This window comes from Echinops telfairi, unplaced genomic scaffold (assembly GCF_000313985.2).
Source record: "Echinops telfairi isolate 266 unplaced genomic scaffold, ASM31398v2 ScPeMD7_9;HRSCAF=40, whole genome shotgun sequence".
NCBI lineage: Eukaryota > Metazoa > Chordata > Mammalia > Afrosoricida > Tenrecidae > Echinops > Echinops telfairi.
In genome coordinates, this window is record NW_022103906.1 from 34,422,408 (window position 1) to 34,445,530 (window position 23,123).

General features: G+C 47.1%; 1 protein-coding gene across 7 annotated transcripts in view; it reads left to right on the forward strand.

Annotated features, from left to right (window-relative positions):
• Window positions 1-1,515: 1,515 nt before the first annotated feature.
• Window positions 1,516-23,123, forward strand: part of FGFR1 (fibroblast growth factor receptor 1) — a 49,943-nt gene continuing 28,335 nt past the window's right edge. For 5 of the 7 annotated variants that reach the window (XM_004696216.2, XM_045286689.1, XM_045286690.1 and 2 more), the window contains exon 1: window positions 1,520-1,694. In XM_004696216.2, the coding sequence (XP_004696273.1) occupies window positions 1,604-1,694 (91 nt within the window). In that variant the 5' untranslated portion in view covers window positions 1,520-1,603. Of the gene's footprint in view, window positions 1,695-23,123 lie in introns of all 7 variants that reach the window. The other 2 variants (XM_045286692.1, XM_045286693.1) reach the window with 1 other exon arrangement.

A 23,123-nucleotide genomic window follows, 5' to 3' on the forward strand; every position in this document is an offset into this window, starting at 1 on the left:
CTCCAGATTAGAGCCATAGAGGCTGGGCAGGTTTTTAACTGGGGCTGGCATGAGCCATCTATGAGTAGTTGACTCTTCAGTGGGACACTCCCCACCCCTCATCCCCTACACTCGTGGATTCATTTACAGTGAACCCTCGTTTATCGTGGTTAATCGGTTCTAGACCCTACCGTGATAAATGAAATTCCGCGAAGTAGGATTCCTTATTTGTAAATCAAATATTTTCGTAGTTAGAGCATAGAGGACATGAAAAAACACCCTTTAGTCACCATTACACTCGTATTACCCAATTTATTAAACGAAAAAGGGAAAATACAGTAAAACATTTTGGACGTTACAATTATCATTTATTATTTATTATATTATTTATGGCATCAAGCGTGTACAGTATGAGCCAATCAGTGGCAGTAATGACAGAGCGTGCGCTGTTACGCAAAAACCGCGATAGAGTGAAGCCGCGGAAGTCGAAGCGCGAAGTGGCGAGGGTTCACTGTATACCTCACCTCAGCAGTCACCTTTCAGCATCAGGAAGGAGAACTAAGTCCACCTCGTGGTTCCACACTCTGAGGCCCCTTTAAGAAGTGTAGTGAGGGTTGTGGTCCATCCGTTAGGGAGGCTGGTAGAATTGGGGATCCTTGTAATTCATACACTTTTAGGATAACGAGAACTCTGGAGATCATTTGTCTCCACTTAGGCACGGCGTAGGTCCAGAGAGGTCCAGCTTTTTTTCTTGAGTTACACAGCGAGCGACTAAGCTAAGCCTGGAACCAAGCGTGCCATTTCATGGTCGTTGGCTGCTTCCGTAGCTCTTCAGTGCTCTTCTGCTTCCCTGCGGGGTCCGTTTGTCTGGGCTGAGTGAAGAGTAACACTGGAGGAGACACCACACACTTGTCTCCTCCCGTCCCAGCACGCTTGGTGAAACCCTCATCCACAAAACAGCAGAACTACCCAGGACTTCCAGGAGGCCCTCACGCTGCCCTTGTACCTTGTTCTCTTTATAGCCTACGCCCTGGGGAACTTCGGGAGGATTTTTCCCAGCAGAGCTTCCAAATAGTCTTCTATCAATAAATAGATGTAAAATGAAATGGAAATACGCTCTGGTCTACTTAGGAGTCAGTCACTGGGTGATACAAACAGTTCATCAGCTCAGGTGCTACCTGGAAGGTTGGTGGTTTGAGTCTACCCAGAGTCACCTTGGCAGGAAGGCCTGGCACTCTGCTTCCAAAAAGACAGCCACTGAAAACCCTGGGGAAGACGCTTCTGCTTTGGCACCCCCGGGGTCACCTTGAGTTGGAATCAACTCTGCGGCAACTGGTTGGCTGGTTTCTGTCTAATAAGACCTGTCACCTTAATTCAACACTTGGGTGGGATCCCAGTTTTCTTTGTGTTTTAAGAAGCACAGCATCGCTTCAAATACCCTTCTGGCCAGGATGGCAGTGTGCCCCAGGTCTTTCTTACTTCTTGCCTCCCCTCCCACCCAGGCCCTCCTAACTTTTTGGTGTTTCATTTCCTCAGAGTCAGCTTGAGAAGGAGAATTGAACTCAAGGTGGAGTCCCCATGGAGGTCTGGAACCTTGTCACCAACCTCTAACTGCAGAACTGGGATGTGGAGCTGGAAGTGCCTCCTCCTCTGGGCTGTGCTGGTCACAGCCACACTCTGCACTGCCAGGCCGGCCCCAACTTTGCCCGAACAAGGTAAGGCATGAAGGGAAGGCAGCCCAGACCCTGGGCCTCAGAATCGGGGGTGGGCTGGGAAGAGGTCACTGGAAAGCTCCAGTCCAGGTGGAGAGAAAGGGAGGGCTCCTTGGCTGTTGGAGGGATTCTGGAGCACCTGAAACTGGCTTGGCTCTGGTTATAAACATAACCAAGGTCAACAAAGATTGGGTTCATAAAACCAGAGGTAGGTTTTTTGGCTTTGCTCCACGTGAGAACTTCTGGTGGGACCCCAGAACTGGCTCCCTATCCTAGTTTATGTATAACATGGGACTGGAAGTAGAATGGGGAGTGAGTGACCTACCTGTGAATTTAGATGTAGAACTTGGACAAGATTACAGGGCCTTTTTGGGATGTGGGGGCTTGACCAGGACATCTGACGTCTAAAAGACACATACCCGGCTTGGCAGCCATGGCGGGATACCTGCCATTTGGTCTCATGAATTGTGTTTCATGGGCCCTGCCGAGTTGGCTTGCTTTTGTTATGTACTGTGTGTGGTATTTCCAAGAGACTGACAACAAGGAGCATTTGGGGGCCTGGGAGCTGGTGTTGAAAATTCAGAGAAATTATTAGTAACAGGAAGAACATTGCTGCTCATGTGATTTGCTTGAGTTGTGAAAATACCTCCTGGGGGATTACAGGCATTCCATATATACCTGGTGACTCACAAGGGTCTTTGAGAACTAATATTTGGGTATAACGACTAGTGAAGATCAAAGAAGAATGGATGCCTATGTTGCTGAGTGACTGTCCCATGAACTGCCAGAAAAAAGAACAAATCTGTCTTGGAAAAAGTACAGCCAGAGTACTTCTTAGAAGTGAGGAGGGGAGAGACTTTGTCTCACGTGTGTCAGCATTGTCACCAGGAGGGACCAGTCTCTAGAGAAGAAAGCTGAAGTTGAGGGTCAGCAAAAAAGATTCTCTGATATGCGTTAAGGGCTCAAACACGGGAGTGAGTGATTGGGAGGCTGTCACCAGACGGGGCAAGAACAGCAGCAGTAACACTGCCAAAGGCTGTGTGGCTTGCAATCCCTGGATGGTCATGTAGAGAAAGCTGGCAGACAAGATGGCAGAAGGTTGGTGAAAGGCCCAAGTGTACACATGACTTGGTGGCTGCATTTAAGGATCATATGACTGTCTTCGATGTCAGGATCTTATTGAAAAGATGCATAATGACAGAGAAAATATGTCCACTCATACGATGTAGTAGAAAAGGATGTGTAAGACTTTTTAGAAAGATGGTGCAGAGAGTGGGGTGACAGATTAGTGTTTATTTCGTAGTTGAATAAGTAAGGCAAGGCCTAAGCTGGAGCATGCTGGAGACTCCGAGAAGGGAGCGTCCATCTCTACCCCACCGGGAGCTTATAAGCAGGGAGGGGAGAGACCAGCACAGACACAGCCAAAGATAGGCTTGGTACACCACATAGTGGAGTTCTAACGAAATACAGGGAGAAGTAGGAACACGGGTCTTGAGAGATGGGAGGGATTTGGAAGAGGGCCATAGATGATATTTCAAGTGGACCACAGTGAGCAAGAGACAGCTGTGTTTATCTGGAATATAGAGAACAGCTTGACAGTCACGAGATAATGAACTAGTTCTGATCCTGAATCTGTCTGTACGTTGAATTGTAAGTCTGAAAATGTGGGTATGTTTGTATCTAACATCAGTGAGTCAATGCTTGTCTCAGTATATATAGTACATCTTTCTGTGTGTTCAGAGCATTAAAGAAACACTTCCAAATACACAAAACATCGTAAACATAAATACACAGTAATAATAATGATAATAACATTCCCGTTCGTTGTTATGAACCATTGTGTGTACCTCAAGTTTTTAATATACCAGGGGATTTCTAAATGTTCACATAAAAAAGTCCATTATCTTTTACTTCGTTTTCCATAAAATTTTTGCACATGCGCCTCCCCCCTCATAAAATAGGTTTTATATTGGTTGACTTAGAACTACAAAATGATGGTTGAGGTTATGTATCGGTTTGACCAAGTCATGATTCTCAGTGATTTGGTTGATATTATGTAATTAACTTTCATTTTGTGATCTGATGTGAGCAGCCAATCAGTTGAAAAGGAAATTTCTTTGGGGGTGTGGCCTGCATCCAATATATATAATTATTCTCGCAAAGCTCGTTCCCTTGTCAGTTCTGCCCTCCACTCATCATCCTCCCAACTTCCAGTTCTTGGGTCATGAGTTAGCAGCCTGCCATCTGACCTGCGGGTTTTAGGATGAGCCAGCAGCCTGCTCTTTGATCACGCTTGTCATTTTGAGTTTGCCCCTTCAACCACCTGAGTCAGAAGACACCTCCTGCCTGACACCCAACCCACAGATTTGGACTTGATAGTCTCCACAACTGTGCAAGCCATTTCCTTGAAATAAATCTCTCTATACACATATGTGTGTTTATACACATATGCCTCACTGGTTTTGCTCCTTCAGAGAACCTAGCCTAAGACATGTGGGTTGTAAGCTGGAGTTCACTACTTGTAGTCCTGGAAATTTTGGATTGAATTAGCCTATGAAAGTCCTTAATGCCTTGCTATGGAAACTCTACTTAAGTGGGTAGTGGCTGGAAAACATGAGAAAGTTTTAAACAGTAAGTGACATGATTTATCTTTTCAGAAAATTAATTTGGCAGTTGAATTTGAGAGAACGGGAGGAAGGAATCAGATGCACCTGTTTGAATCCTGCTCTGCCACTTAGAGCTGCATTACTTGCTTTGACAGTTTGCTCTAAGACACTAAACGTTAGTTCACTCACCTGTGAAATGGGAACAATAATAAAGGATTAGATGAGAGAACCCCGACAAAGCACCTATGAGTCCAGTGTTTGTAGTTATTACTTCTACTCCCACTGTTTCCAGAAAGAGGTCGTTTTGAAGGTCTAACTAGAGGAAGTGAAGGTATGAACTAAGGTGTGGGCCACGAGGACAAGGAAGAGTAAAAATAGACACTCTAGAAATAGAATCAATAGGCTTAAATAGATTACATGTCAATTCTGGATACCTTTGGAGACACACAAGACCAGATGAAAGGAAAAGGCATGAGTCAGGATTGGAGGACTTTGGGAATGAGTCAGTCAGACAGGGTGGGAGGATTTGGATTAGCCAATGTGTAGACGGATGAGAGTTGAGGGTATGAGTTTATGGTGGACCCTGAATTGCCTTTTTAATTTTTACTTTATCCAACAAATTCTCCGCAGCTCTAGAATGGAGGACAGAGAAAGTGAACAGGGTATACCTTGGGGATGTCTCAGGCTGGTTAGCATACTCCAGAGAGGAGGGTAGGGGTGGAGTGGGAGGGAGTCACTTAAGTCACTGGTTGTGGATCCAGTGGGGTGGGGTGGGAAGAAACCAGAGGCAGTGACCCCTGGAAGGCAGGTGGACACAGAGCTGAAGGTCATGCTGAGGACACAGTGTAGGCTCTGTGGAGAGAGGAAGGAGAGGAGTCAGAGAGGTGGCAGTGTAGCAGTGAAGATTGAAGCTAGGCTGCGATGGATATATTTTTAAAGCCACTCAGTGGAGGACTAATGTACCCACTATCAAATCTACCAATTTTAAGTGTCTACTTAGATGTGTTTTGGCAAATGTACACACCCCGGGTCCCACTCCAGTCATACCGTAGAATGTTTCGATCACCTGAAAACTTTCTCTGTGTCCCCTTTACATTTGACCCTACTCACTGTTGGCCTTAGGAACCCACTGATGTTTCTGTCGCCCAGGGCTAGTTTTGCCCATTACGGAATTTCATCTATAAATAGAATCATCCAGATTATTCGCTTCTGTGTCTCACTTGTGCTGCTCAACATAGTATTTTTGAGATTCACCCATGTTGTTACATGTATCGGTTGTCCATCACTATGCACTGCTGAGTAGTAGTCTGGTATTATGGCTATAGCTCGATTTGTATGTCCATTCACCGCTCACTCACTGCTATTGGCTTGATCCTAACTCACACTGACCCTTTAGGACAGAGTGGAACTGTCCCTATACAGGTTTCTGGGACTAACTTTTTAAAAGGAGTAGAAAGCCTCCACTTCCTCCCATGGAGTGGCTGGTGCTTCCAAACCGCTGGTCTTGCAGTTACCCACCCAACATGTAACCACTCCACCATCAGGGTTTCTGGACTGTACCTGTAAAGGAGTAAAAAGCCTCATTTTTCTCCTGAGGAATGGATGGGTGGTGCTTTTGAACGGCAGACCTTGCAACACATAGCCACGGCACCATCAGGCCTCCTGTCCGTCAAGCTGGTATGAATGAAACTGCTCTAAACATGCATGTGCCGGTCTTCATGGACATGAGCTCCCTTCCTGCCTCAGTTTTTATTTGGGCTCTATTTTTTTTCTGGTGACTATTGCTTCTTCAGAAGTTCCTCGGCCTCCTGGGGGTAGTCGTCCTAAAGTGCAGTGGAGTGGGTTCTAACGCTGCCTACGACACAATGAAATCCAGACGGGTTCTGCGCCACCGCCACAAATGTTGAGCCCCTTGGAGTCCGTTTCAGTCTCTCGCCTTGACGGCCTTCCTCTTTCCTCCCCAACCCTCTGCTTTTCCAAGCACACGCTCCTTTTTCATGCACTGGCTCCTCCTGAGAACATGCTCAAAGTATAGGAGACGAATTTGTGCCATGTATCTTCTCATGAGGTCACTGAATTTCAAACGAGCTGGTTGATCTATTTTCCTGAGACTGTACATAGGGTCACTCTGAGTCTCCATCAACTCCGTGGCAACTCAGAAGCCAAACTCAATGCCATCAAAGTGATCCTGAACTCCTAGTGATCTTACCAGGCAGGGCCGAACTGCCCCTGTGGGTTTCCAAGACTGTCACTCTTTACTGGAGGAGAAAACATCATCTGACTCCCGAACCTCTGGCCCTGAGGTGAGCAGCCCAATGCATAGCCCGCTGTGCCACCAGGGCTCCTCCGATGACCACTGGTACTGGTCAAACAAGAAGCTGATACCTTACAAATATCAAGTGTTACTGCATGCTCTTGGCCCTGCTGCTTATTAAATACTGCTGTTTTCAAAAATAGATGATCATCTATGTATAAGGGTTTTATCCAGAAGCTTAAAATAAAAACAACAAAAGCCCTGCTCACACATAGAGGTTTTTCCTTTTTGAAAGGCTATACTGTGGTGAGTGGGAGGCCCTCCCCCAATATCATGCAATACTAGCAGTTTGCAAATGCTCCTGAGGGACTGGGGAGGGCCTGGAGTTTCTGGCTGTCTGTGGAAAGTTTATTTAATAAGGGTTCCAGGAAAACCAGCCTGCCTCTCTCTCTCTCTCTCTCTCTCTCTCTCTCTCTAACTAACTAACTTTAGGATCTTAGCTGAGTCTAAGCTTGTTTCAGATCAGCCATGGAGGGGAGAGAGTTGTGTGGATAAAAGTAAGTTGGGTCATGGGCCAATGGGTAGAAGGCCCCTTTTAAAGATATAAGCACTAACTTAAAAGAACTGTTGAGCTCAGGGAGGGTTGTTTTCTTATCTTTTTCTCTCATTTAGAATAAGCCTTGGCAAGCATGTGGATTCAAAACTGGGCTTGCAAGTCCACCTCTTAACAATTGGGAGTGGGGTTCCTGCCGGCTTTTCAACAGTGTCATGCGGTAAACACCCCAGACCCCATGATAGAGGGGATGGTGTGTGGGGCTTGCAGTCTCAGAATACTTGCCTGCATGCTCAGAAACCTGCAACTAATAAACGATTTAATGGGCTGGGGTTTTACAGCTCCTCCCTCCCACCCAGATTTGAAGGAGTCTGTTGGCCGGTTGACGGGGGAGAGGTTACACTTAATGGAAAAGCCGCACATTTTCATTTCTGGCAGCAAGCCCCCTGGACGCCGTGCTCCACAAAGCAGGGCTTTGTCTTTATGTTCCAGAGAAACCTGCACCCATGGGGAGAGGCCGAGGTGGTGCTGGAGCCATTACCCCAGCCTCAACTTTATAGGGCCCTGTCTGCCCCAGGCAACTCCCCCATAGGGGTCCTGCAGCCGCCTTCAGTCCCAACCTTGAATCATTCCAACTCAGGGTGACCCTATAGCACGGAGTTCACTGCTCCTTTGGGTTTCTCAGGCTGGTGGGTTTGAACTGCTGACCTTTGTGTCAGCAGACAAGTATTTACCAGGGTTCCTTTCCTTCAGGCCAGAGGTATATATTTGCATTGCAGCCTGGCTTCTCAGTGGAGCCTCAAATCAGTACCAGAGGGGACCCACTCTCAGCTTCCGACCTGCCTGCTGCCTATAGGCAGGGGCGTTGGAGAGCTCAGCTCCTTCCTAACATAATAACCTTCTGTGAAGAACTGTTTGCTTCTTATCCTCCCTGAACAGTGAGAATAAGAGGAGAGCCTTCACTCTGCCGAAAAGCAAGTGCAATTACCTGGAGCCAAAGGTGGCGTTGGATGGCCCACTTGAGAGCAAGTGTGGAAAGTGCTTTGCTACGAGGTTTCCCCCGTTGATCCGCTCTGTCCCAGATGTTCCCCAGAGAAGGGTAGCTAGCCGCTAGAGTGCCCTTGGGAGGGGTGTGCTTGCCAGAGTTCCCGAGCAGGGTGCAAATAGGGGAGACCCACATCTCTGCTTGTGAGAGGGAGGGAGGGGAGCTCACGTGGTCCACTTGACCATGCAGGAAAGCCACTCGGGGCTGCGTTCTTGGCTCTGATTTCTGCATTGCTATGCCATTAGCTTCACTGATTTTCCACTCTGGCTCTGCCAGCCAGCTCCCCGAAGTCAGGGAGCAGGAATTTCTCAGGAAAGAACAAATGGCTGACCAGAGGGCTTGTGTTAGGAGGGAGCGGAGGCGGGTGCCCAAATGAAAAAACCAACCAAGCCCGATTCTGTCACCTGAATTCTATAACTACCTGGAAGCCCTGAGACACTGGTTCGGGTGAGCAGGACTAGGGAGAATGTCAGGGACTCTTTCGGAGGTTGTAGCCCCAGCCCCAGGTGGGTCAGGAGGGCCGGCTGACTGCTTGCTCCTGCTCAGGCCAGAGAGAAGCATGAGTGATGCCTGTGTCCGCGCGGGTGATGGATGGCTTGGGGAGAAGTGAGTGTGGGGAGTCATTATCCAAGAGGTTGAAGGCCGGGGTCAGAGAGCCTGACCAGCAGCTGCACCCTGTTTTCACAGTGCCTCGTTCCTCTGGGGCCACTGGGGCTGCAACTCACCCTGTGGACACCACCTTTGCCTCTTTGCTCCTTCCCTGAAGCCTGGAAATGAGACAACTGTTTCCCTGCTGACCAGGGAAAGCCCAGCTGCTCTGGCTCTGCTGGTCTGGATTCAGCTGCCCTGGCCTTTCTATTCATTCTGGAGAGATGGCTCATTCACAAAATCCTTCGCAAACATTTCTCTTCTCTCTGCCCATCCCAGCCCCCAGCACAGGCTCCAAGTGATTTAACTGAGCGTTCACTGCCCTGTGTGGGCTTTTGAGGGCCTGGGGTCATTCTCAAATGGTCTCATCTTCTTAGGAGAAGCCTTTGGGAGTGGGGTTGCTCTTGAGTCTGCGTCTTCCTCAGTGTGATTTCCACCTGGTACCAGGCAAGTAGCGGGACAGTTCTCACCTAAACTCCTGTGGTAGGCTTGTTGCTTCTTAGGGAGACCAGTAACCGCACCACGACGTTGAGATTGCACCCTCAGAGTTCCCCTTGCCTGGCACCTGACTCACCTTTCTAGTGCCAAACAAGGTACCCGGTGACTTCCTTTAAAGGCGTGCTAGGGAATGCTTGGGTGAAGGGGGTAGGGAAGGATCCGCTCTGGCAGAGCCTGAAACTCAATGCTCTTTCTTTATGCCACATGTTGTGACTCAGCCAAACCCCCAGGGATGGGTTGTGTAAGGGAGGTGAATGTTGGGGCAGCAGGCCCTGCCACCCCAGTGAATGCGTCTGTGTTTTTCAGGCTCTGGACGTGTAGGCGCATTGAGCCTCAAGTGGGTGAGAGGGTCAAGGAGTTTGGCAGAGAGTGGACTTAGTGGTTTTAAGCTTGGTCGGGGAGAGAGGTTAAAAAGCATCAACACTATGAAATTTCAAATAAATAATCAACAAAGTTGAATTCAGAGCTGACCCTTCCTCAGTTTTCTCCAGCATTGAAAACTCCTCTCTGGCTATTGGTCCCATCAGTTTCCTCCGTCTTTCCTTCCTTCCTCCAGAGGTTCTCACAAAGCATTTTCTTCTTTCACACATGACCATTGCTTCTCCCAGGTTCCTGAGGCCAAAATGTCCACCGCCATTCTCTTAATTTTCTGTAATTCCTACCAGGCTTTAAGGTTTAGCTTAAGAGCCACCTCCCTCTTGAAGCTTTTTTTTTTTCTGGTTCCTCCAAATTATTCGCCCTTTTCTTGACTTCCAATTCACTTACTTTCCTCTGCCTCTATCCCAGTATATGGAGTTTTTACATATGTTTTCTATACATCTGTTTCCTTTGCCAGAATAATGTTATGAGAAAAAAAAAGTATTAACCCCGTAAAACATTATTATTATTTTGATACACAATTTGGGATCATTGTAAAAAATTTAGAAAGTATGGACCCTTAAACAGAAGGGAAAACGCATATTCACGTAAGAGTTTCAAAAACAGTCATTTTATTATCTTTATTCCAAGATAATCACTATTAATGGACTGTTCTTTTAGACTCTTCTTGTGCTTTATTAAAGTTGATGTTTCCAAAAAATGGAGTTTATATTGCACTTAATTATAACTCTTTACTATCTCTCTTTCAATTTAAATATATATTATTGCTATGCAGAGAGAGCTTTTTCATCTTGTCTAATAACTACATAGTACTTCATTGTATGTTGGGCATTTAGGTTATTTTTAATAGTTTACAGCAAACACCCATTTACAAATAAAATTACTCATTTAACAAAAGGTATGTACATTTTTAAACTTTTTATTATAGTGCCAAATTACCCAGCAGAACAGAGGTATCAGTAAAAGTTTGTAACGATAACAAATACTATTTATTGCATTTCCATATCTGTACAGTTCACATTCTTACTATCTTTAGAACAATCCCATGACTAGGTTTTATTTCAGTATTTGTGAGGAAGCAGAGGATCCCATAAGTGAAGTGATTTGTCTAAGGTCTTACAGACAGTTACAGGTGGAGCTAAGATTTAAGCTCAGGTAGGTTTAGCTGTAGTACTTTTTAGCCACCATGTGGCACAACCTACCTATATCAAATTGGGCTCCACCCTACTGCCATTTGGCAACTCCGACTCATAGTGACCCTATAGGAGAAAGTAGAACTGACTATTCCTGAGTTTCTGAGACTGTAAATCTTTATAGGAACAGAGTTTCATCTTGCTTCCTCACAGTGGCTGGTGGATTCAAACTACCAATCTTGCAGATAGCAGCCTGAAATGTAACCCACTATGCTACCAGGGTTCCAGGCCCCATTATTTCACAGGAATCTGGCTTCATCTCTCCCTTCTGGGATGGTAATGTCTGTTGTGAGATGGTAGTACCTGTAGTGATACTGGTCATTCATTGTGTGATATCCCATCTACTATGAGAGTATGTGTTGGCCATGAGTCTGTGAGCTGCCGAGAGTAATCCACAGAACAATAAACACCATTGAAATGGTGTTTCATAGAAGAGACAACTCTTCTACCACCAGAGAACTTCTACTTGGAAGTGGTCTAGGATCACCAGCCCACCCCCCAAGTGTCAGCCACCACACCTGAGCTTTCTTTGTAGGTTACACTTGTTCTAGTAGGGACTGGTATTGCCTACAGATGGTAAGTCACCTAGATAGCTTCTAAAATGGTTGGGGTCCAACAGAATCCGGTGGGTGGGAAATACACATATCAGGAAGTCTGAGAGAGGCCTTAGCATTCGTGTTTTTCTGAAGCTACCAGTTTATTACAAAAAAAGTGAAATGAGGAAAAAATACAAATAAGAGAGAGGGGCTCTGAAGAAAAAATTTAATATGTGCATTTAACCAATTCATACTTTAAACCAAAAAAAAAAATGGAGGGGCTTCAGAAAGTTAGTGGGAAAGCTCTAGTATCTTTCATTCTGTTTTCCCAAAAACTTCTTAAAGCCCCCTCGTATATTACAATATAATTAGGCTAGTCACAGGATAATTACAGGACTTCAAAAATATAGATATATTTGTTGTACACCATCTGTAGTATGCTCCAGGAATAGAAGACAGATTCAAAAGTGTTTCGTAAATATTTTCTTCCAGTTCAGTCAGTGCTTATCTGTTCATCATTTTGGAGAAAACATCAAAAGTCTTTTGTTAGACATTACTGTGGAATGATAAGTCTGAGATTAATACCAGTCCTTCCTCTACTCTCACCAGGAGGTAAGAGGGTAGGCCCAGCCTTGGGCAGTGTTACAGACTCTCAACAGAGATGCAAATAGCTTAAATTTCTCATTTAAGTAGTATCATCTGAAGGTTGCTTCACATAAGCACAGTATACCCAGCTTATAAGAACAGCTGCTGTTTCTCTAAGTCAAGGACAGGTTGGCCATCGTGTGTGAGCCTCTACTAGCACATACGTGCACCATGGGGTCAAGGGCTTGCTTCCACCTTTGTTCACTCCAACACCTAGAATGAATGGTGTTTGGTACACGAGGGAGCTTCAAAAAGTTTGTGAAAGATGGAATTTTTTGATGCCCTTCTCATATAATAATAGGTGCTCAATGAATGCTTTTTGAGTAAATGGATGTGCGCATGCACAAGTGAGCAGCTCATGCCCTTCTTAAAAAGCGATGCCTAAGTTTCTAGCTTTGAAAAGAGAGTAGAAATAAATGCCTTTCATAATGATTCCACATTGGCATCAGGTGGACAAATAGGTGAGGCTAGTTATTGCTGTGCAGGCTTTCTGATGCCGAGGGCCTCAGATTTAGGGAGAATCAGCATCACTTGGAGGTGTGCTAAAACACTAACCGCTGGGCTCCACTCCCAGGACCTCTGATTCTGAGGTAGGGCCCAAGCTTTGTAGTTTGTTGTTTTTCATTTTCAATTTATTTTATTGGGGGCTCTTACAGCTCTTATCACTATCCATACATATATCCATTTTGTCAAACACATCTTCACATAAGTTGTCATCATGTTTTTCAAAACATTTTCTTTCTACTTGAGCAAGCTTTGTCGTTTTAAGAAATTCCCAGAGGATGCCCATGCTGCCTCTCCAGGATCGCATTCAAAGTGTGATTCCTGAAGTCAACTCTTGTCGAGTTGATTCCGTTTCATAGTGACCTTATTTGAAGAATAGAACTGCCCCTTTCCACTTCTGACAGCCTCACTTTTCTCTGGCAGAGCATCTGGTGGGTTTGAACCATTGACCTTTCGGTTAGCAGCTTAATTCGTAGCCCACTGTGCCACCAGGGCTCCTGAGGAAATGGCCCAGGGAGGTTAACAGCAAACAACCCAGGAGTGCTAGAGTTCAAAATCAAGTCTGTGATACCAGTGCTTGTAACTCCAACCCATGGCGTAAAGCTGGGCTAGGAATGGGGAGAAAGAGGAATCTCAGACAGGCCACCCAGAAGCACCTGGAAAGATTGGCCTTGGGATGTGCCTCTGGAATATCAGCCATGGAAAAGTCCGTGGAGCACAGGTCCACTCCACACACAGAGTAGTAGATTTGATGGCAACTGGATTGGTTGGCAGAAGAAATAGGTCAGGAGATGGGTGCTGGTGGAGACTGGTTCACCTTGGAGGCATGGGGGTGGGTGGAGTTAAGTGTAGGAACAAAGTCTAAAAGCTTTTCTTGGAAGGAAGGCTATACTTCCTGGAGGGGCCTGCTGCTGCTTTACCCTAAGCTTAAAGGCAATTATCACTACCTTTGGAATGCTGATGAGTTCTTAAGCTTTTAGGACGGGCCCTTTGGCCCCTGAGTTTACCTTTGGAATTAAGCTTTATTTTCCTTAGGTTTTAGGAATCACAGCACCTTTACACAAATGATGTGTATGCGAGTCATAGAGCCTCTGCATACCTCTCAAACCCCTCTTTGTTTGCTAGTTTCCTACCAGGCCCGTAAGGTGTGTTATTTGTGAAAATAAGGTCACTTCTGAACCTTGGAAGAGTCGGGTTTCCTGACCGACTCCTGAATGAAATTCTCTTTTTTGGTATTCAAATATGTGATCTTTACTTGAACAAATCAAGACTCTGAGGGTAAATTAAAAAGTTGTGCTTATAAAGTCACAGAAATGTGTGAAGCAATTGTTTCACAGAAGGAGACCCAAATCCTCACAAGCAGACCAACAGTTAACATCATGATAAATGAAGAAAAGGTTGAAGTTGTCAAGGATTTCATCTTCCATAATTGGTGCTTATGGAAGCAGCAGTCGAGATCAAAGGGTGCATTGCATTGGGTAAATCTATTGCCAAGGACTACTTTAAATTGTTGAAAAGCAAGGATGCTACTTGGAGGAATAAGATGTGCCTGCCCCAAGTCATGGTGTTTCCAGTCACCTCCTAGGCATATGAAAGTTTGACTTTGAATAAGTAAGACCAAAGAAGAATCGATGCATTTGAATTACGGTGCTGGCGAAGAATCCTGAAAGGACCATGGACTGTCAACAGAACCAACAGATCTGTCTTGGAAAAAGTACAGCCAGCGTGCTCCTTAGAGGCAAGGATGGGGAGACTTCGTCTCATGGGCTTTGAGCACGTTGAAGGGGGAGGCCAGCCCCAGAGAAAGGTCATCGTGCTGGGCGAGCAGCAGACAGAGGAAGGCCCTCAACAAGCGGGATTGACACCGTGGCTGCAACCGTGGGCTGGCCATGAACGCAGTGTTGATGGTGGTGTGCCACCAGGTGGGCAGTGTTTCCTTCTGTTGTACATGGGGACACTGTGAGTCAGACTGGCACAACAGCATCTAGCAAGCATTGTTTCTCAACATTGCTTCTGTCTGAAGGCACTTGTTCCAGCTCTCTACCCCTTCCCCAAATGATTCCATGCACTTCGATTTACACCACGTCAGACTGGCACGTTAGCATTCTTGAGAGGTGCAAAGCATGTTTCTCTTAAGTGTTCTTTGAGTTTGGGGAGCAAAAGGGAACCTGAAGGGGCCAGGATCAGGGCTATAGGGTGGATGATGTAAAGTTTCCCAAAGAAGTTATCCAGTCAGCCCTGTGTCCGTGAAGAGTGGGCAAGTGCATTGCCATGATGGGAAAAGAAAAAAATCTCTCCATACAACGTTCCTGGCCTTTTTCTTACCAGGGCAACCTTCATAATAAGCCCCCATGAAGTTTTAACCAGGAAGGACACCCTCAGCACGAAGCTGTCACCCTGTCCATGGAGCCACAGAAGCTCAGTCAACTAGGATATGGAGAACAGAGGAAACTCACATAGCCATGATGGGTGCAGATCAGTTCATCTGTCCAACCCAAATGACTGAAGAGGGAAAGAGACCGTGTTTGGGATATAAACCCTTACTGCCAATAGGAAAACTTACAAGATTGGACCAGGCCCTCGGATCACAAACAGATCACACACTCACTTCCATTAGTTGATTCTGACTCACAGCAACCCAATAGGACAGAGTAGAACTGCCCTGAAGGGAGGCTAATGGGTTTGAACTGCTGACCTTGCAGTTAGGGACCCAACACTTAACATATGAAGTCACCAGGGTTCCTAGTACTCTGAATTCCGTCTAAGGCTCAGCCAAGCCAAGTCCCTAAGCCAGGGCCAGGCTGCCCCTCTCTGCTCTGGCTAGGGGAGTAATAGTTCCCCCAGCCAAGTTCACAGATTTGCCTGAGGACAAACCTTTTCATTCTGTTTAGCAATGGTCACAAAGAACTCTTGGAGGCTGAATCTACTGGGCTCCCCCTGCAAACTGTAGCCTTCTGCAAATCTAGTACTCAGAATTTAAGCTCTAGTAGCAGTTGTTTTTTTTTTTTTGAGAAAACCCATGGTAACCCCAGGTAACAGTTGCCATAATCTTCTGTGCTCTCTGCCTTGAATTTAACTAGTCCAATAGATCCCCTTGGAATCCAGTTTTGATGGAACCCTTTTTAGGATGCTACCTAAGGGACCAAGACGTGTTACCGGGACAACCTGTCTGTAGCCACCCACTGATGGTGGAGGCATGTTTAAGCATGCTTCCTTTGGAATAAACCTGTGTATGTATGAACTGAACCTCTAGCACCAACTTTTTTTTACTTACCTCTATAAAATAACGCTCTATGGGTACACTTGAAAACAACATTTAACATTTTAGCCCATCTCATGTTGCTGTCTTTATTGGTCCCAACTCCTAGTGAGTTGACCGCATGTGTGCAGAGTAGAACTGCTTGCTCCATAGTTTTCAAGGTTGTGACCTTGTGAAACACATGACCAGGCCGTTATTCCAAGGTGCCTCTGGGTGGGTTTGAACTGCTCAGTTTGGGGCTTGTGGTTGAGTGCTAGCTAGCCCTTCTAACACGACTGTCCTTGAACTCCCAATTTACTGTTGGTGGTGGTGCTCTCTTAAAAATTTTTTGTGGAAAATAACCACTTTAAAACAGCTATTTGCGTGGCTGATTCTCATGGGATAACTCAGGAGAGTTTCCAAAAGTTCCTGGGAAAATAGAATGAAATGATAAGGAGGAGCTTGCCCCTTTTGGCATACCAGAAGGAGTTACGGGCCGGGGTGAGGGTGGGAGTGGCATGGTGAATGGTGCCCCTTGATCTAGTCAGACCTGCGGGGGATGCATCTAGAGGAGACAGGTAGAGCTTGTCAAGTCAGACTGCCTTCCTTCTTCACTTTTGAGGAAACTGAGGCCTGAGGGCAAGCTGACTTGTTCAGGGTCACAGTGAGTGGAAGGCAAACAGAATTAAACCCAAGCCTCCTGATAGCCAGACCACCACCTGTGGATCCAGCGGAGGTTGGGACTGGGATTCTCCTAGTTTTCACAAGGACATCAAACTAGATGTTTTCCTTAAGACATTTGGAATTGTTGAGGGTTGTTGGCTATTGTAAAGTCACACACACACACACACACACACCCCAACTCATGGTAACCATGCATAACAGGAGACACAGCTGATTCTGTACCTTCCCCATGATTGCTGTGGATTGAACCTTGACGCGCTATAGGGTTTTCATGGGCATAGTTTTGGAAGGACACCGCCAGGCCTTTCTGCCTAGTCTGACTTAGGATGCTCTGCTGAAACCTGTTGAGCAACAGAGCAACACACAAGCTTCCCCTTGATGGACATATGGTAGCCCACTGATCAGGAAGTGACCCTAGATCTGTGTGGAAGCTAAGAATTCTGGACAAGAATTACTTATTCTCTCTCTTTCGCTCTCACTCTCTCTCTCTATCAACTCTCCAGCTGGTCTGAGCAAAGTGTAGATCATGATTGGCCATCGCTTCTTCCCAAAAAACTACTGGTTCTGTTGCTTTCACCTGCTCTCTACCTTGGAACCGAGAACTGTACCATATTAGGTAGAAATTTTTCTAAATTTTACAAAACCGAACTAAATGTTCAGTGCTCTAAGTGTGTGGGAGAGAGGGAGAGAATGAACAAATGCTAAATGAATGAGCAGGATATAAATGAAACCGGCTTCTGGGTCTTTGGCAGGAGCACTGGTGGCACAGTTGTTATGCATCCGACCTGCTAACTGCAAGGTCAGCAGTTCGAAAACCCCAGCCTCTCCTTGGGAGGAAGACAGGACAGTTCTACCCTGGCGTATAGGGTTGTTGTGAGGTGGCATCTACTTGATTAAGTTTGGTTTTTCTTTGGCTCTGGGTCTTCGCGCTCCTATAAATCTCTGTAATGGGCCAGTGATCCCAGAATTTTAGATTTCATGAGTCAATAGAACTCCTTCCTGCAAAATATTTTGGAACCTACATTTTAACTTATTTTGCCAAGTAAGGACTGATAAAACTACCATTTCATTTTAAAAAGCTGTTGTTTTATCATCTTTATTCTCATAATATAAAAACAAAGGACATGTCTTTACATTAAGAAACGGAACCGTGGGTGGAGGGAGCTGGGCGGGGGCGGGGGTGAACCTCTCTAACACTGGGGTGCGATGACCCCAGCCCCCAATTTCAGAGATGAGAGTGGAACAGGAAGGGAACATGGCAGGGGTGCTGAGAGCCCTGGTGAGTTGTGCTCTCAAACACTCTTTGTGCCTTTTTGAGGGCCAAAAAGCAAATTCTGGAACAGCTGAGACCTCTACCAATTCATCAGCAAGTTTAGGGGGCGGCAACTTTTTCCTGCTCGGATTGCTGGCGTTTCCTTCTCCAAACAAGCTGTGAGCCTGGGGGTGGGAAGGCCCTGGGAGAGGCCGGCTGAAGGGAGCTGGGCGTGGGGGAAGGGCAGTGCATTCTTTTCTTTAAGGAACCTGACCGGGCTTTAAGGTCAAAGCACAGCGGAGAGTGGGAGCTGCAGGGTTACCTCTTCCCTGTCGATTCATCTCCTTCTCCTCCCTCCCCCACTCTTAATGATCTTTCCATTACAGAACCCAGACCAGGAAGTGCATGACAGGTCGCAGCTGCAGACACATGGCTGGGAGGCCTGGGCTCTGGGCCAGTGGTGGGAGGGTCAGAGCCCCTCCTAGCAGCGGGACCCCTGCACACATCCTCCAATGAGCTTGTCCTGGCTGTGGCTGTTGGTGACCAGTTGTACTTTTGCTCTGAATTTGGGACACGATTTTTAGTAAGGGCAGAGGCACCCCACCTTGAGTGCTTACACCTGTGGCCCTTACTGGGTTTGGGGTTTCTCTGGGGAACTTGCCATCACAGAGGCTTGTCTTGTTCCTTTTCCCAAAATAGGTCCCGCCTATTTGGCCTTGAAGTCCCTGGGTGACTGCTAACCGAATGATTGGTCCACCCAGAGTGGGCCCCAGCTCACCTCCTCGACAGCGAGTTGGGGTTTTGGGTAATGCGGTCTGCGTAGCAGCCCTGGTGTCCAGGGAAGTTTCTGGGCGTGGTCTTAACAACGCTTCAGAAACTGTCTCAGAAACTGTCGGGTTTTACTCTCTCCCTTTTCCCTGTCAAACTGCCAGAAGGCGGGGGAGAGGTCCAGGCTAGAGCGTGGCCATGCAGCATACAGGCCTGCGTTCACATCTTTACCACCGAGTCTCCTCCATCCTTCTTTGGGGATGACTCCTGTCACATACAAGTTGCTCAGGAAATACTCATTTCCCCCAGACTCTGTCCCACGGGGCAGTTGTCACACGGACGTTTCTCCTCCGCCACCAGCTGTGCTGTTGGCTTTCTTCCCTGAATCTGCCATGGCCGGATTCTTCCCGGAGCCCAATGTGCAGTGGTGACACGACTTCTAGGAACTGCGCGTTCAGACCACTGTGGCCGGTAACTAGCTGCCGGGCCTCTCCCTTTGCTCCACTTGGATGGGAGCGCGCTAATCTTCCTGGGGACCTGAAGTTTATTTCCCTCTTCCCAGAACTCTTCTTCCTGATGAGGTGGAGTACATTGAGAGGTTAGGGGGTGTGGGGTAGAAAAGGCTTTGTTTTCTGTTCTGTTCACTGTCTATCAGTAAACAGTTGGGGTGAAGGCTTTTGCTGGGCGGAGGAATGGGAGGAAGAGGGAATTTTCTTTTAAAACAACTCTTGGGCACATTCCTTTGTTAATCACTTAATTACAGGTCTCCCCAGCCTAGGGGTGCTCCACTCTTACAGTTGTGAGAGTTGGAGGTGGGGGTGCTGGATTTAAGGGGGGAAGGGGCAAGATTCTTAGGGCCAAGGTGCTTGGATAAGGAGGAGGCATCAGGTGGAACCTCAGCAGAGGCTTGAATGCTAGACCTAGATTCGGGACCCTAATGTACCCATCACCTGCCCTAGTTAAGTGTTGTACCAAGCTCTGTGGGAGGCATGCGGGGGAGGGGTCTGCCTAGTAGAGTTCTGTGGGCTTCCTTCTCATGGCAAAGGGCAGTGGGGCTGTTTGGGGGCATGGGGTGGGGAAGAGCAGGGTGGGCCCAAAGCCTCTGGCTGCGACTTTGACCAGAGCAGGCGGCTTTGCGCTAAATTACAGTGACGAGCTGGGACACACAAAAGACTGAAATCTTTTTTTTTTTTAATAAAAACAAAACCAAACTCCCTGCCCCAGCCCCTGTGCTGCTGAATGGCAATGGCTTCCTGTCAGGATTAGCCCGGCTGCCTGGGCATGTGTGCACTGCCTTTCTCCTCAGGAAATACCTTTAGTAAGCCCCGGTGGGGTCCCCATGGCAACGCGGGAGAGGACCTGCTGACTGAAGCCATTCAGCCCGCCATTGTTCCCCGGCCCCCTTTGTTGTGAGCTTTATTGCTGCCCCCCTGGCAAACACAGCAGTTTGCACCATTTTGTCAGGCTGAATGTGGAGTTTTTACATTTTAATGGGCTGTTCTGGCAGTAGTCCATTTGCATGCAAAGTGCCCCTTCCCACTTTCCCCCCTTGTTCTATTAAAAAGAAGCCCTATACTACAAATCCGAGTTGCGGGGCAGAGTGGAAGGCTGCTCCGTTGAGGGTACCAGACCGGGCTAATTAGTCTTGTGTTCCGATGCCCCCTCCCATGGACCTCTGCCCCCAATTCTGCAGCTCTCTTGGTTTCTTGGGGACTCCATGGGTGCAGGAAATCACCTAACTTCTGGGTCCTCTGTCCACGGCCGCCCTTTCCGGATGACAGTTCTCACTAGGAATTGCAGTGCGATCCTCCTCTCTGGCCTGGCTAACGTAAGTTTTCAGTTCCATTTCAAAGCCAAAATACCGCAATAAAAAACCTCTGCCGAAGGCTCCCGGAGCCCTGCTGTGCTGTTCTGTGTTCCTTTTAAGTTGCTTTCAAAGCCACCCCGAGTTCCTCCCCCACCCACAATTGCCCCCTCATTTATCTCTGGGGAGTTTGTGCCCAGACTGTAAACATTCTTAGACCACCAGTTCCCCCGTGTTACCTAAGAGGATGCCCATTCTCCCCTAATTTTCTTAACCCAACAATCTAATATCTAAAGGACTTGATAGGTACGACAGAAATCTCTACCCAGAGACCTCATGCTCATGACTTAAGTCCCAATTTTGCTGGGGTGGGTTCCTTAAATCCACAAACCCCTTGAAGTATAGAAATGTAGAAGACACTCTTCCAGGCTTTACAGGTAGGTAGAGAGACATCTCTATGGCCCAACCGGAAGGCAAAGCAGCAAGGTGAAGCCATGGAGTTTGTGAGAAGGCACAAGAAGGAAGAACGAAGCATGCGTGTAGTTGGAGAAACCCCAGTCAGATGCAGTCAGACAACTCAAGAAAAGTGAAGTACCTTGGGGGATGGAAAGCACAATGCAGAGGCCGCGAGGCTATGGGCTTGGCTGAAGAAGTGGGATCTGGAGATTAGAAAGACTAGGATGGGGCTGGGGGAGTTGAAGAAGCTCCAGGTTCTGAGGAAGGAGGAAGGGGTTCTCACAAAGCGAGAGGGATGGGCTGCAGAGCACCGGGTGGAAAGGTCAGGGTTTGAGAGATGGGACCTGTCGCCTGTCGGAGGATGCTTGATAGGAGAGGGGGCCTGTTGACCAGTGTCTCTGCATGACCTTCTTAATCTTGTCAGAGGAGTCAGGCAGGGGTCATCAGGGGTCATCAGCTGTAAACTGTAATCTAGGGTGATGGGTTTGGGGAGAGAGAAGGTGTCAGGCGACTGAAACGGGTGATTGAGCCCAGGAGGGAGGGGGATGTGTTTTCCATCTCTGCCTGGGGCTTGGGCTCTTAAGTATGTCAGTGGGTCTCCCTGCCCCCCAGTCCTGCTGCACTGTAACAATGCGTGATGGATGAGTGTTAGCTGAGAAGCAAGGTGCCTTTTGGGGACCAAGACCCAGCTGACCCAGAGTTTAGAGCCAGTGCTGACCCTGTTTGGGAGAAATTTCACACCTTGCATTTTCTCACCTTTAAATGGGAATGACCCTGAGTAACATGAGCAGGAATAAAATTCCACACTGTGTTAAAAAAAAAAAAAAAGATGGCATTGTCATTAGTCCTAAGTTCCTCACCACTATCCCAATGCGCTCCTCCCTCAGCTCCTTACTGCCAAGTTTGGACAGCCACACCTGCTCGAAATTTAAAGCATAGGTGAGCATGAAAGTACATCTTTCAGTCGTCCCATTATCAGATAGCGGTTATGATAAAGCTGTGAGGCTGAGGACAGTGAAGGCATAAAAGAGAGGATAATGCCTCCACAGCCAGCTTCAGAATGCCATGCAAGAACGTTGGGTGTCGAGTTGGGCTGTGAGCCGCATGGTCAGCAGTCCCAAACCACCAGCAGCCCAGAGGGCGCGAGACAGGGCTTTCTACTCACTTAACCTCGACAGTCTAGAAACCCACCGAGGGACTGTGAGTCAGCACTGACTTGAAGGCAGTGTGAGAGTTTGTCAAGGCAGTGGGCTAACCATCAAAGATTGGGGTCACTTTTGGCGGGGCATGAACTGCAGTGGCACAGTGAGGAAGGTAGAGGCTGCCTTTCAATGTGGGACTTGGGGATACATGGGAGCCCTGGTCGTGTAGTAGTTATGCATTGGGTTGCTGACTGCCAGGTCAGCTGCTAACCTCCAGGTCAGCAGTTTGAAACCAACAGCTGCTCCTTGAGAGAAAGATGAGGCTTTCTGTTCCTGTAAAGCAGCAGTTCTCAACCCGAGGGTCGAACAACTCTTTCACAGGGGTAGTCTGATTCATGACAGTGATGAAGTAGCAACGAAAATAAATTTGTGGTTGGGGAGGGTCACCACAACATGAGGAACTGTGTTAAAGTGTCTGCATTGGGAAGGTTGAGAACTGCTGCTGAACGAGCGACAGTGTAGGACACGCACAGGGCACTTATGCCTTGCCCTGTAGGGTTACTAGGAGTCGAAATTGACTCGGTGGCTGTGAGTTTAGTTTTTCAGTTTTAAGGAGACAGGTTTAAATTCCCACTCTGTCACCCAATCTTAAATACCGAGCTTCTTTTTGTTTCCGTTTCCTCTCTGTTAAGTGGATAGCATCATCATCATAACTGCTGTGACAATTAAATGCGTGCCTGGCACAAAGTGACCTTCCTTGTCCATAAGCAGAGAATAATGGTATCCATCCCATAGGGCACTTAGGAGGTTTAAATGAGCTCATCTGTGTTGAAAGCTTTGCACATTTATATCGGACATAGTAAGCATGCTATAAATATTGGCTATTATTTATACTGCTGTTTACAAAGTTGTTTAAGGATCCTAAGATAGTATTGTGGGAAGGCATATGGTAAATTGCAAAGTGCTATGCAAATAATGTTGTTATTCTTCACTGGGCCCCTATTAAGCCGTGGGGCTTAGGGATGGACAACTTCCAGACCAAATTACCTGTTATGGGACTAGGGCTGGTGAAGTGGTATTTCAAAATACATTTACAAGTATTTTTGTGCATGTGGCCTGCAGAGACGTGGCTTCTTTAGTGGCTCTGCTTGGTTCCTCAACTTAACAAGTTGAAATCAGTATTTTCCCCACCATGACCCTTGTGTTCCAGTCTAGCCTCATCTCCCAC